Source organism: Crocuta crocuta, unplaced genomic scaffold, assembly GCF_008692635.1.
Source record: "Crocuta crocuta isolate KB4526 unplaced genomic scaffold, BGI_CrCroc_1.0 scaffold127, whole genome shotgun sequence".
Taxonomy (NCBI): domain Eukaryota; kingdom Metazoa; phylum Chordata; class Mammalia; order Carnivora; family Hyaenidae; genus Crocuta; species Crocuta crocuta.
The window spans coordinates 11,711,797-11,724,625 of record NW_027532008.1 but is presented as its reverse complement, the minus strand read 5'-3'; the positions used below and the strand labels follow the sequence as shown (position 1 = coordinate 11,724,625).

The window sequence follows — 12,829 nt, the reverse complement described above, 5'->3', positions numbered from 1 at the left end:
CCCAGCAGCCGCCGACTGTGCTCAAAGGGCCGGCGGCCTGGGGATCGAGAGCGAGGGGCCGAACTCTCCCCGCCCCCTCTCCGGACTTCGGCCTCTGGCTCCCTCGGTAAATAGAACCGAGCCCGGGGATCCCCCGCCCCCATCCCGCGGCCACCACGCTGTCCCTTGGTGTCTGCGCCCCGCAGAAACAGGCCCTTGGCGCCTGCTTCTCCCTTTCAGAGTAATATTTTCAAAAACAGATTTAAAGAGGGGGAAAAAGCTTTCTCTAAGGAAGAGAAATTGGAAATGCATTTTTTAAATTAATATATTATGAAATGTCTGGGGTAAGATTCTCAGGAAGTAGAGTGTTTTTTGGTTTGGTTTGTTGTTTTTTTTTTTAAGTTCACTTATTTTGAGAGAAAGAGAGAGAGCATGGGCAGGGGAGGGGGGCAGAGAGCAAGAGAGAGAGCGAGAGACCGAATCGTAAGCAGGTACAGAGAGCCCCAGGCTGGGCTTGAACACCTGACCTACGATATCATCACCTGAGAGATCATCAAGAGGCCTGTGTAACTTAGCAGCCACCCAGGCGCCCCAGGAGGTAGAGTCTTTCTAAATAACCTTTTTTTTTAAAGGCCTTAGAGACCAGCATGGTGAAGGTCATGTTGCCAGGGGCCCCTTAATCTGCAGTCCTTCTCATTTTTACCGGGGGGGGGGGGGGGGACACCAGGGAAAGAAAATGTGACTTGTAATGAAGTTATGTGAGGCATATGGTGGTGGTATATACATTTTTAATCTCTAGAAGTTGAAATTGAATGCAAAAGGCCCGCTTTAACTTGTAACCTTCACATGTACGTCACACCTTAAACCCACACGGCCCTCCTCCACCCCGCAGGATAGGGGCAAAGTTTCGTAATGGTCAATCACGGGTGTTCAGTGTCACAAGAGGCTGCAGAGCAGGTCCGTGCCGTTTTCCAGGAAAAAAAAAAAGGCAAGGATCCCTTATCACGACCCCTAAGGGCAGATTCCACCACCATCTCATCCATAGTGTTCATCCCGGCTCTCGATTTCTAACCCCCTGGCTTAGCCTTTCTTCTTTCTCACAAATATCTGAGTGCCTCTCGTGTGCCAGGCGCTATGTGACAGTAACTCCAGCCTCTCCCCATCTTTCGCTACTGCTGAGCACTCCCTTCCTTTAATCCTCCCGCCAGGCGTGGCCCTGCTCTCCTGAGGCTCCTTCCCTGATGACAATCTCTTGCAAAATCAAAGTGACAGTTTTCACCTACCTAGGCAGGCAATTCGCAGCCCCGATTCCAGCCCTGGGCTCCAGCTGCCCGTTTTCTAACTCCCCGCCTGGATGTTCTGAGAGCACCTCGGGTGGTTCAGGACTTTCTACCTCCTTCTGGGTCCTGCTCTCCGCCCCCTGCTGTGAGTTTCCTGCTTGCAAGCCTCCCCGCCCCCACCCACCAGCTCCCTCTGCTGTTACTGGGGTGCGAGCCTTCCCACCTCTAGCTTTCCACTTGGTGTCTCCACTCTCCCACCAGATAACGCTTCATGAAGCCAATCCACTTTTTTTTTTTAATGTTTATTTATTTGTGAGAGAAGAGAGAGCGAGAGAGACTGAGCATGAGCAGGGGAGGGGCAGAGAGAGAGGGAGACACAGAACCCGAAGCAGGCTCCAGGCTCCGAGCTGTCAGCACAGAGCCCGACGCGGGGCTTGAACTCACAAACTGTAAGACCATGACCTGAGCTGAAGTTGGTCACTTAACCGACTGAGCCCCCCAGGCGCCTCACAGTCCACTTTTCTAATTCTATTTCCCTTCATGCATCTTCCCGTCCTTGGCCCTCAGGCCATTGTCCTCCTTACACAGCCCTCAGTTTCTTGCATCCGGACCTTTGCTCATGCCATCTCCTAGCCTGGAATGTTCTCTCCCATGACCCTCATCTCCACAGGCTCAGGGTTCTGCTGAAGCCCATGCTCAAACCACTATCTCTGGAACTCTTAAAATTCTCCATTTTCAAGTACAGGAACTGAGATCAGGAAAAACGTGAAATCCTTGCTCCACCATCCATGTACCTCAATGACTTATGGCAGGAGGGAGACCTCCTTCGTGTTTCCTGTGGGTTTGGGGCAACAGCTCAGAGTAACTCTCCCTCCAGCACAATGTCGCTTTGCAGTTTCACGCTTGATCATGCAAATGTGTGTCACCTCATTCAAGTTCATAGGACGTTTATGTTAGCATCAAAACACTGGATATTATTTACCAGCTAAATGCCCCACCCCCAACTTTTAAGTAGAGCCGTCACTCCAGGAGCTGGCGTTGTTTAAACTGGCGCACCCACGTGTCCGTCCCTGAGGCACCCGAGCAGGGAGACATGGACTCCGCACGCCAACCTGAGCAAGTCCTCCATTTGGACCTATTTCCTACTCTGTCAAAGGGACAACCCTTTCTGATTGTTCTGATGAGGATTGTGAATCCAAATGTTGGTAAATACTAGGTAGCGTCGTCGTTGTACGTTTTATTTCCTCCACTGCAGATTTCCGCTGGCCATAGCACACTGGTGTGTGGCAGTTGGGTCACGGGCAGGCTGTCACATAAAGATCCCATGGCACTTGGGGCCGCCAGAGAGGCCGGTCACCTCGGGGGGACGTGCAGCCCATCAGAGCCCCTCAGGGGATGAGGCAAGCAGAACAGTGTGACATCCTGCTCTGTGATCCCCACAAGGAGGGAGCATTTGCTGCTTGGACATGGCTGGACACATTTGCCACCTGGACACGGACCTCAGAGGCCAGCTGGAGCTGTGCACATCATGGACAAGGGCCAGGGCCCTGCTACAGGAGGTAGGCTCTAGGGGCCCAAGGAGGATGAGTCGCAGACCCGAGGTGCAGTGGGTCAGGGGAGGAGGGGCAAGGAGACTGGATGGGAGATTTGGGGACAGGGGACCCAAATCCGTCTTCACTCAGTATCATATCAGATTGCTCTGTCCTTTTGCGGCTGGTGTCCAAACAGGGTCCAAGCCGACTTCAGAGTGACCGCTTTGATAATGCTTATGGCAGGATGGTATTAAAAATATTTAACATCTGAGATGGCACAGACACGGACCAATCAGAACGGGCTCCAGCTGGCTATAAGTACTTGCCAGCACATTCCAAATGGATATCACCCCTGAAGGAACGGGCTTTAAATCAGAGCTCTGTCATTACTTGGAAATGCTTGACATGAAAGAGTTTGATTGGATTAAAAATCCATGAATGCTACGCAAGAAATTTCAGCTATACGCTTGCTAGTGAAAGAAAAATAATAGGCTTCTGTAAATTTTAACTTCTATACATTTTTAATGTTAAAATTTCTTTTTAAATTTTTATTACTTGAGTTTCCGAGTGTTCGGGGCTATCAAGAACTTGAACAGATCCTTCCTGAAAAGACCTGGTGGTTATTACCTATAGCCCATTCCAACATAAAACCTGACCATAAAAGGTTACATTCATGGAGGAAAGCTAAAATTTTTGAAAAGATCTTATTTGGAAATTTTATAGAAGTTCACTATTTAGGGGCGCCTTGGTGGCTTAGTCGGTTAAGCGTCCGACTTTCGCTTAGGTCATGATCTCGCGGTTCGTGGGTTCGAGCCCCGCGTCGGGCTCTGTGCTGACTGCCAGCTCAGAGCCTGGAGCCTATTTCAGTCTGTGACTCCCTCTCTCTCTGACCCTCCCCTGCTCACGCTGTCTCTCTCTCTCTCCCTCCTAGAAATAAATAAAACATTAAAAAAAAATTAAAAAAAAAAGAAGTTCACTATTTAATGCTGTCTCTAATACTTTCATTTCATTTGTCAAATCATAATTACATAATACTAGAAAATGTAAATTTTTTTTTTACCAATACAGATCCCTAAATCTGCTGTCCCCGCCACTGACTCCATGCTCGCCTCAGTTGGACATACAAATTGTATGATTTTTCTATGTGTGTCATGAGAGGAAAAAAGATTCCAAAGCACCATTCTGGTAAATTCTAAGTTCCAGTATGTACTTCGTCCTTTTGGGCAGCCTCTAATTGCAGTGCCTTAGAAAACAAAGAAAAGGGGCAGCTGGGTGGCTCAGTTGGTTAAGCATCTGACTCTTGATTTCAGCTCAGGTCATGATCTCACAAACTGTGAGCCCTGAGTTGGGCTCTGTGCTGACAACACAGAGCTTTCATGGGATTCTTTCTCCCTGTCTCTCAAAATGAATAAATAAACTTAAAAAAAAAAAAAAAAAGCCAAGTAATAGAATAAATGTTTGGTGGGTGAGTGAGTAAAAAGACTGAACGGATCTTCTGGAAGCTTTGGAGACCAGCTCTAGGATGATTACTATTTCAGCCAAAAAGCTGTGACAGCCAGACTGTGAGGGAAAACGCTGTGTACGTTTTGGCTGTCTGCGTGGATTCCCTTTGGCCTAAAGAATGATACAAGGGTTCCACAGAAGGAGTCAACACCTTGAACTTGTCTGTGCTTGTAGAGACTCAAGAAATGATCCTGCATCAACTCCCACCTCCCTGAGACGCCTGGGGGGTGGGGGGAGGGACTTTCTGAGATGCTCTACTCACTGTTACACTGTTACACTCACTGTTACACTGTTACACTTGCTGTTACACTGTTACACTCGCTGTTACACTGTTACACTCACTGTTACACTTCTTTACCCACTGACCCGAAAGAAAACTAGATTGTTTTTAGCATGTTTAGAATACTTTCATCAGTTTGTCAGACTCCCCACTCTTTACCCATAAAGTTACATACTCAGCAATCCTTCAGGAAATACTTTACACATTTGCACAGAGTCACCTCCAATAGCGGCATCAGCATCTCTGAATCTGGAAAATAATACATACTATTTGAACACAAGATTGGTTGGCCGGTCTATTCAGCTTGCCAAGTGAACATATCGAGCCTGATTGATCCGACCACTTTTACCCAGATGCCATGTAAATGGCCCGCTCAGTCTCTCTCTAGTCCAAATGAGGCAGGAGAAAGGGAGGGGAAAGCATGAATTCGTCTATGGAAAGACCCACCCAGTGGAGTTTAAGGAATACCACTGTTATGCAGTTTCAAAGTCAAGCCAGGAGAGGGCACAGAACACTTCTGCTTGATCGGCTATTAAGGAAAAGAGCTTCGGGATAAGGGCAGAGCGCTCCTTCAGCCATCTGTCCTTCTATCAGGTGACACATAGTTTAGGTTATTGAGTCTGATTTCATCAGCCCACCACAGTGTTATTATACAGGAGGCTACCTTAATGTGATCTTTGTACCATTTAATTCTCTCTCGAAGAAAATGTTCAGGGGCACCTGGGTGGCTCAGTCGGTTAAGCATCCGTCCGACTTTGGTTCAGGTCATGATCTCACAGTGTGTGAGTTCGAGCCCCGCATCAGGCTCTGTGCTGACAGCTGGGAGCCTGGAGCCTGCTTTGGATTCTGTGTCTCCTTCTCTCTCTGCCCCTCCCCCACTTGTATCTGTCTCTCTCTGTCTCTCAAAAATAAATAAAAGTAAAAAAAATTTTTTTTAAAAAGAAAATGTTCGGATTTCTTTAAGGCCCAGCCAGTTTCCCTCTGACTTTAGATGGCGGTCCCCTTTCCCTCTCTCAGGAAGTCAGCTGCTTCTGAATAGCACCTCTTCACCTGCAAAGTGGAGACTGTAGGAGCTAACCTCTCCTGACTCCCTGGTGATGACGCACCGCTGAGAGTACATTGTCAGCCTGCTCCTTGGTGGGGACTGTGTTAGACAAATGCAGGGGGTGATTATTAACTATCAACTATCTACCCTAGGTAAGTAGATCTGATTCAAGTTACTAGTGACACTGAATACTCAGTAATTGAGGACTAAAGGGACTGTCACTTAAAACCCAGGTTCCAGGGCGCCTGGGTGGCTGCTCAGTCGGTTAAGCGTCCGACTTCGGCTCAGGTCATGATCTCACGGTTTGTGGGTTTGAGCCCCGCGGCGGGCTCTGTGCTGACAGCTAGAGCTGGAGCTAGAGCCTGTTTCAGTCTGTGACTCCCTCTCTCTCTGACCCTCCCCTGCTCATGCTGTCTCTCTCTCTCTTCTAGAAATAAATAAAACATTAAAAAAAAAAGATCTCATACAACAAAGCATGTACGATACAATGTTTCCTGCAGTATCAAGAAGTCAATGGGATGATAAAGTATTCTGTTTCATTATGACTTACTTTTACATCCCAATTTCTTTCTGAATTCAACACTTGATGTATATCATCTCATTTGTCTTTCCAATTATCCTACAAATAAAACATATCATCTATATTTGATAAGGAAACTGAAGTGCTCAGCCGGAACTGTCACGGTATAGTGCAAAGCCACTTCCTCCTCGGGATCCAAGATTAGAAATGGTTTTACCTGTTAAAGGTTTCAGTCAGAGTGGTTGGGAGAGAATGAGTCTCATCATTTTTGGATGGTTAAGAGGATTAAAACAACAACAACCTCCTCTGACTTGACATCCTTCCTTAGTTGATATCAGAACTGTTTCCAAGTTCCACACTCAAGATCCAGGCTCCAAATATTCATGACTCAAACCTGATTTCTGGAATGATAGCCAGCAGCTAAATAGTTTGTTTTAGCTCAGAGTTCAAAGACTAGAATGAGAACAGCACTCAGGCTTTCTGATTTCTAATCTGATATCCTGTCCACTGCCTTGTGGATGGGTCAAATCGAATTTTTTCTTTTGCTGTCACCCTTGGCTTGATTCTCTGTCTCTTTTAAATTTTAATCTTGGGGCACCTGGGTGGCTCAATGGGTCAAGCATCTGACTTCGGCTCAGGTCATGACCTCACAGTTCATGAGTTCGAGCCCCATATTGGGCTCTGTGCTGACAGCTCAGAGCCTAGAGCCTGCTTCAGATTCTATGTCTCCCTCTCTCTCTGCCCCTCCCCTGCTTGCACTGTCTCTCTCAAAAATAAATATTAAAAAAACTAAACTTTAAACTTCCTTTTAAAATCTTTTTTTTCTGATTACAAACTTAATACATGTGTATTCTACAAAGTGAGAATCCATCATTGTCTACCCCTACCCAATCAAGGTTGTACTTCAAAGCATCTAAGGCATTTGAAAAAAATCAAAACTGGCCTTGGCTTATATAAAGTGGTTGGCAACTTCCTTCTTTCACCTTAAAATGCCTTGGAAATCTTCAGGGTAAGCTTTTTAAAAAACTGCTTTATTTAGGTGTAATTTATATATCACAAAATTCACCTATTTTTAAGGGTACAATTCAATGATTTTTTTTCTGTATATGTGTGCAACCATCTCCACAACCTAGTTTTAGAACATTTTCCTCATCCTGAAAAGTTTCCTCGTGCCTGTAAATAAGCATTTTTAGAGGATGCGTTTTTGTGGATAATTACAATCATGAATAACAAGTCCCAGAAATTTCCATTTTGTCTAGCTTTCACTTGCTGCTGGCAGGCAAGGAGAAAATTGCAAAAGCCCATCAACAAATGTTGGAAGAAAACACCATGAGCTGACCGACAGCTGTTTGCTCAAAATAGTTTATTCATCCACTCCAGCTTTTAGGGAGTGTCAGCCAAGTACCAGGCGGTTCGTTAAGTCTGTAGGGATATAAAGACAGATAATAGCTGTCTTCTCCTGGAATAAACTGGGCGTGAGTTCAAGATTCAATGGTTTTGAGTCACAAAAGTGTTCCAGATGGGTGTGATATTTGGACTTCCACTTCCAGAAGTCAAGATAGAGAAACGGGGATGATTTCCTTTCCCACCTCAAACAAGGAAGAGAGGACAAAAAAATATGAAACAATGTTTTTTTTCAACACACTGACGAAGAACAACAAAATGGGGTGAGTCCTAGTACTTGCCCTCCTTTGCTACCGTGAGCTTACGGGCTACAGTGCAAGGAAGGAAAACTGAGGCAGAGCTCAGTGGAGCCCCTGAGTGGTGAAGACAGAGCCGAGAGTCCTGGGTGGCCAAAGCAGCTGGAGTTCACGGGACAGAGCACAAGAAAGGAGAGAGCTACGTGGACACGTGCACACACACGCACATGCACACGGCAGAGAGAGACAGGGAAGGAGAGAGAATCTTAGAGATATCTGTACATGGCCCTCTCCTGGTATTCACCAAGTCCTGCTTAGCACATGTATGTAAGAAAATTACCCAAGGTTGAGAAAAGAACCACTTGAACTTGAAAGGCTTAGAGGGAAAGGTGCCTGACATAACTACCAGGCTGGGAATAGTGCCTAGTCCCCCACCGATCAGATAAGAAAAACTATAATTTATAAGGCATTGAGAAGAATATTCATGAAAGTCTTGCCTCAGAGGGAATAATCAGCCTTAGAGCTGGCACTGCTCTGGTCCTAACAAATCTTAAAAGCAAACCCCAGGGGTGCCTGGGTGGCTCAGTGGGTTGAGTGTCTCTTGATTTCCGCTCAGGTCATGATCTCCAGGTTTGTGAGTTTGAGCCCAGCCCTCTGTCAGCTCAGAACCTGCTTGGGATTCTCTCTCCCTCTCTCAAAATAAATAAATAAACTTAAAAAAAAAAAAAAAAAGCAAGACCCCGAAGAATCAATCTGTTCCCAAATAACTTCATTGCACCTCAGAACAAAGTTTAAGATTTAAAGGAACACAAAAATATCCAGCACTAAACAAGGTAAAACTCACAATACCTGGCATCTAATCATAAATTCCCAGGCATGTAAAGAGACAGGTAAATATGACCCATAACAAGGACATGAACCCACCACCCACCAGTAAAAACTGACCCAGAAATGACACAGATGTTAGAATTAGCCAAGACATGGCACCTGGGTGGGTCAGTCCTTTAAGGGTCTGACTTTGGCTCAAGTCATGATCTCACAGTTCAGTAGCCAGAGCACCGCATAGGGCTCTGTGCTGACAGCTCAGAGCTGGAGTCTGCTTCTGAGTCTGTGTTTCCCTTTCTCTGCCCCTTCCCCTCTCACGCTCTGTCTCTTTCGCTCTCTTAAAAATAAATATATATTTTTTTAAAAAGCCAAGACATTAAAACCATTATTAGAACTGTATTCTCTATCTTCAAAATATTGAGGAGAATCATGGGAAATATAAAAAAGATTATAACTGAAATTTTAGAGCTGAGCTACATACAACTCCCAAGCCCACCACAAGTATATATAAACTTTTTTGTTTTTTCTTTGAGCTTTTGACTTTTCACTTCTGGGACTATCTTTTTCTTTCTTTCTTTCTTTTTTAATGTTTCATTATTTATTTTTGAGAGAGAAAGAGGCAGAGCATGAGTAGGGGAGGGGCAGAGAGAGGGAGACTCAGACTCCGAAGCAGCGCCAGGCTCTGAGCTGTCAGCGCAGAGCCCGACTTGGGGCCTGAACTCACGAACCTCAAGATCATGACCTGAGCCGAAGTCAGATGCCCAACCGACCGAGCCACCCAGGCGCCACTTCCTTCCTTTTGTTAATGGCAATCTGTATCCTTTGATCTGCAACTATTCAAGACACAATCTTCTCACCCAAGACGCACCAGGAGTGCAGAGTCCCCACTAGCCATTTCCTTTCTCGGNGCCGCAGAGGCGGCGGCGGCCGCGAGAAGCCCCCGCAGGCGGCGGCACGTCCCAAACCCCGGCCGGGTGCGAAGCTCTCAGCGCTACCTCCCGGGATAGACCCAGGCGGCTGGGGGGTCGCCTAGCAACCGCGAGCCCAGAGCGCGGGCGCCAGGCATTGGCCCGCGCCTGTCACGTGACCAGGCTCCCCTGCCCACTGGGAGATTACGCTGCGGGCACGTGATGCGGGGCAGGTACGTTTCCGCAAGGCTCTCGGACCGCGCGGGTGGTGGTGGTGGTTCCGCGGGAGGACCTCTTCTGGGGGTTTCCGTCCCGGTGTCGCGCGAAGTCCTGCCTTGGACGGCGTGGCCACAGAGTGACCGAACAAGGGGGCAGCGGGGGCCTTTCCGCACCGGCGACGGTGAAGCGAGAAGACGGTGCTCACTGCGCTCGTGAGGCTCGATGGGGTCGTGCAGCAGCGATTCCTGAGAATACGACTTGTCGGGTGCTGAATCCGGCCCCCTGTGCGCACAGAAAAAAGTCCTGTGAAATCTGTTACATTTAATAAGGGGTGACATTTAGGGATGTCGAAGCTATTGAGTTGGGTGACATATCAGCATTGGCTGGAAGAGAGATCCTGCATCTGGGGTAGGAGGAGTTTGGGGGGGGGACTATCTTCTTGACGTAGTTATTGGAAAGGTACAACTTCCGCTGTGAATTTGGAGAACTAATCCAGCTGCTCAGAGCGAGGGGACAGAGCCTAGCTATCCACGTGTTAGTTCATAAAATCTAGGGTAAGAGGGANTGTGTAATGGGATAAAACTCTACATGTGAAAAAATTAAGACCCACAGTCTTACACATGTATGCACATACACGCACAGCACACACACACACACACACAAACACTTTAAGAAGAACAAAAATATACGGGATGGGATCGGAATGAATTTATTATAAAGCTTATATAAAAGAACACTGCAGGAGAGAAAGAACTGCCTATACCAAGAAAAGATGCAGAGAGGAGAAAACAGAAAGCAGGGGTTAGCCAAACTCATTAATAATTACTTTGGGAAGCTGATTCCAGAACAGTGATATATATGTATATATATCTTTCATATATGTAATATGAAAGGGATTTGAGGAGATCATTGGGGCCGCTCAGCTCTTTTTAAAACTGCCAGGAGGTTGGGGCGCCTGGGCGGCTCTGTCAGTTAGGAATCCAGCTTCCGCCCAGGTCATGATCTCTCTGTTAATGGGTTCAAGCCCCGCGTCCGCTCTGTGCTGACAGCTCAGAGCCTGGAGCCTGCTTCAGATTCTGTCTCCTGTTCTCTCTACCCCTCCCTCACTCATGCTCTGTCTGTCTCTCTAAAAAACAAACAAACAAACAACAAAAAACCCAACCACATTAAAACCACCAGGAGGTTGTTGGCACTACCATTCTTTCCTTCTAATACATTTCAAGCTTGCAAGCAGAGGACTTTAAAGTACTGTAAATACTCTGAAACACTTGAGGCATCTTGTGGCCATCCTTGATTCCTCTTTTCTTCCACACATTGTAGTCAGTACACCTGCAAGTGCTATTGGATCTACCATCAAAATGAATTCATTCTGGGGGCGCCTGGGTGGCTTAGTCGGTTAAGCGTCCGACTTTCGCTTAGGTCATGATCTCGCAGTTCGTGGGTTCGAGCCCCGCGTCGGGCTCTGTGCTGACTGCCAGCTCAGAGCCTGGAGCCTGTTTCAGCCTGTGACTCCCTCTCTCTCTGACCCTCCCCTGCTCACGCTGTCTCTCTCTCTCTCCTAAAAATAAATAAAACATTAAAAAAAAAATGAATTCATTCTGACAGCTTCTCACTACCCCCTCAGCTAACCACCCTGGTCAGATCTCCCATGGTCTGTCCCCTGGGTAATTGCTGGATCTTTTTTTTTTCTTTAATATCTTATTTTTAAGTAATCTGTACACCCAACATGTGGCTTGAACTCACAACCCCAAGATTAAGAGTTGCACATTCCTCTGACTGAACTAGCCAGGGACCCCTATTGCTGCTTCTGACTAGTCCGCTCATGCCTTCCTCCACAGGTTAGCCAAAGTGATTTTTTTTTTAAGTACGCTCTGCACCCAACTGGGACTGAAACTCAAGAGTCCCAAAATCAAGAGTTGCATTCTCCACTGACTGAGCCAGCCAGGCGCCCCAGTCAAAGCAATCTTTAAAAAATTTTTAATTATTATTTTATTATTTTATTTTAGCGTGAGCAGGGAAGAGGGGCAGAGGGAAGAGAAAAAGAGAACCTCAAGCAGGCTTCATGTTCAGCATGGACCCCAACATGGGGCTTGATCCTAAGACCCTGGGATCGTGACCTGAGCCCAAATCAAGAGTTGGACACTCAACTGACTGAGCCACCCAGGTGCCCCCAAAGTGCTCTTTTAACACACACATTACATCAGGTCACTTTGCTCAAAATCCTTCGCTGACTTCCTATTTCAGTGAAAGCCAAGGTCCTTATAATCACTTGCCCCATAATCTGATACTATGGGTTCCTGTCTACTCTTCTCATTCACTGATTTCCAGAAGTGCTTTTCTTCATTCTTTTTCTTGAGCAATGCAGGTTTGCTTCCATTTTTTAAAATGTTTGTTTATTTTTGAGAGAGAGAGGGACAGAGCATGAGCGGGGGAGGGGCAGAGAGGGAGAGAAAGACAGAGAGAAGGAGAGAGGGAGACACAGAATCTGCATCAGGCTCCAGGCCCTGAGCTGTCAGCCCAGAGCCTGACATGGGGCTTGAACCCACTAACTGTGAGATCATGACCTGAGCCAAAGTCAGATGCTTAACCGACCGAGCCACCCAGGTGTCCCCATATTTAGGTCTTTATACTTGCTATCGCCTGTGCTGAGTACTTGTATGTCCCCATGATCTACTCCATTCTGCTTCATCCTGCTTAGATGTTAGCTTATAAGACAGACTTTCTTGACCACCCCCCACTGTGTACCCAAATTGCTCACCCCACTTACCAGCATTCCCTATCATCTGCTTCCTCTTTTTCCCTCTAGAGCATTTATCCCAACTGACACATTGTATATGTTCTCTGTCTGCCACCCCTCAATAGAATGGAAGGTCCATGTGGATAGGCTCTTTGTCTTGTTCCCTGCTATACCTAGAACAACATCTGGCATTCAGTAGGTGTTAAGAATTGTTGAGAAATTAATGAGCAGTCTGTGTCCAATATGGTTCTATTGATTATGGTGAATGAACCTAAGTTGTTCTCAGCGGCTAAAAGACTTTGAACATATCCATGATATTGTAATGGTTCTCACATTGGTAGTTCCCACTAAGAATGTTTTG

The 12,829-nt window shown here is 46.6% G+C and overlaps 1 protein-coding gene across 1 annotated transcript in view; it reads right to left on the bottom strand.

The window, feature by feature from the left end:
• AGMAT (agmatinase (putative)) overlaps window positions 1–12,504 on the bottom strand; it is a 22,979-nt gene extending 10,475 nt beyond the window's left edge. The window contains exons 1-3 of the mRNA XM_077775581.1: window positions 12,499–12,504; window positions 9,710–9,976; window positions 9,473–9,633 (exon numbers count right to left, since the gene is read on the bottom strand). Of these exons, the coding sequence (XP_077631707.1) occupies window positions 9,473–9,633; window positions 9,710–9,976; window positions 12,499–12,504 (434 nt within the window). The remainder of the gene's footprint in view (window positions 1–9,472; window positions 9,634–9,709; window positions 9,977–12,498) is intronic.
• Window positions 12,505–12,829: the final 325 nt, after the last annotated feature.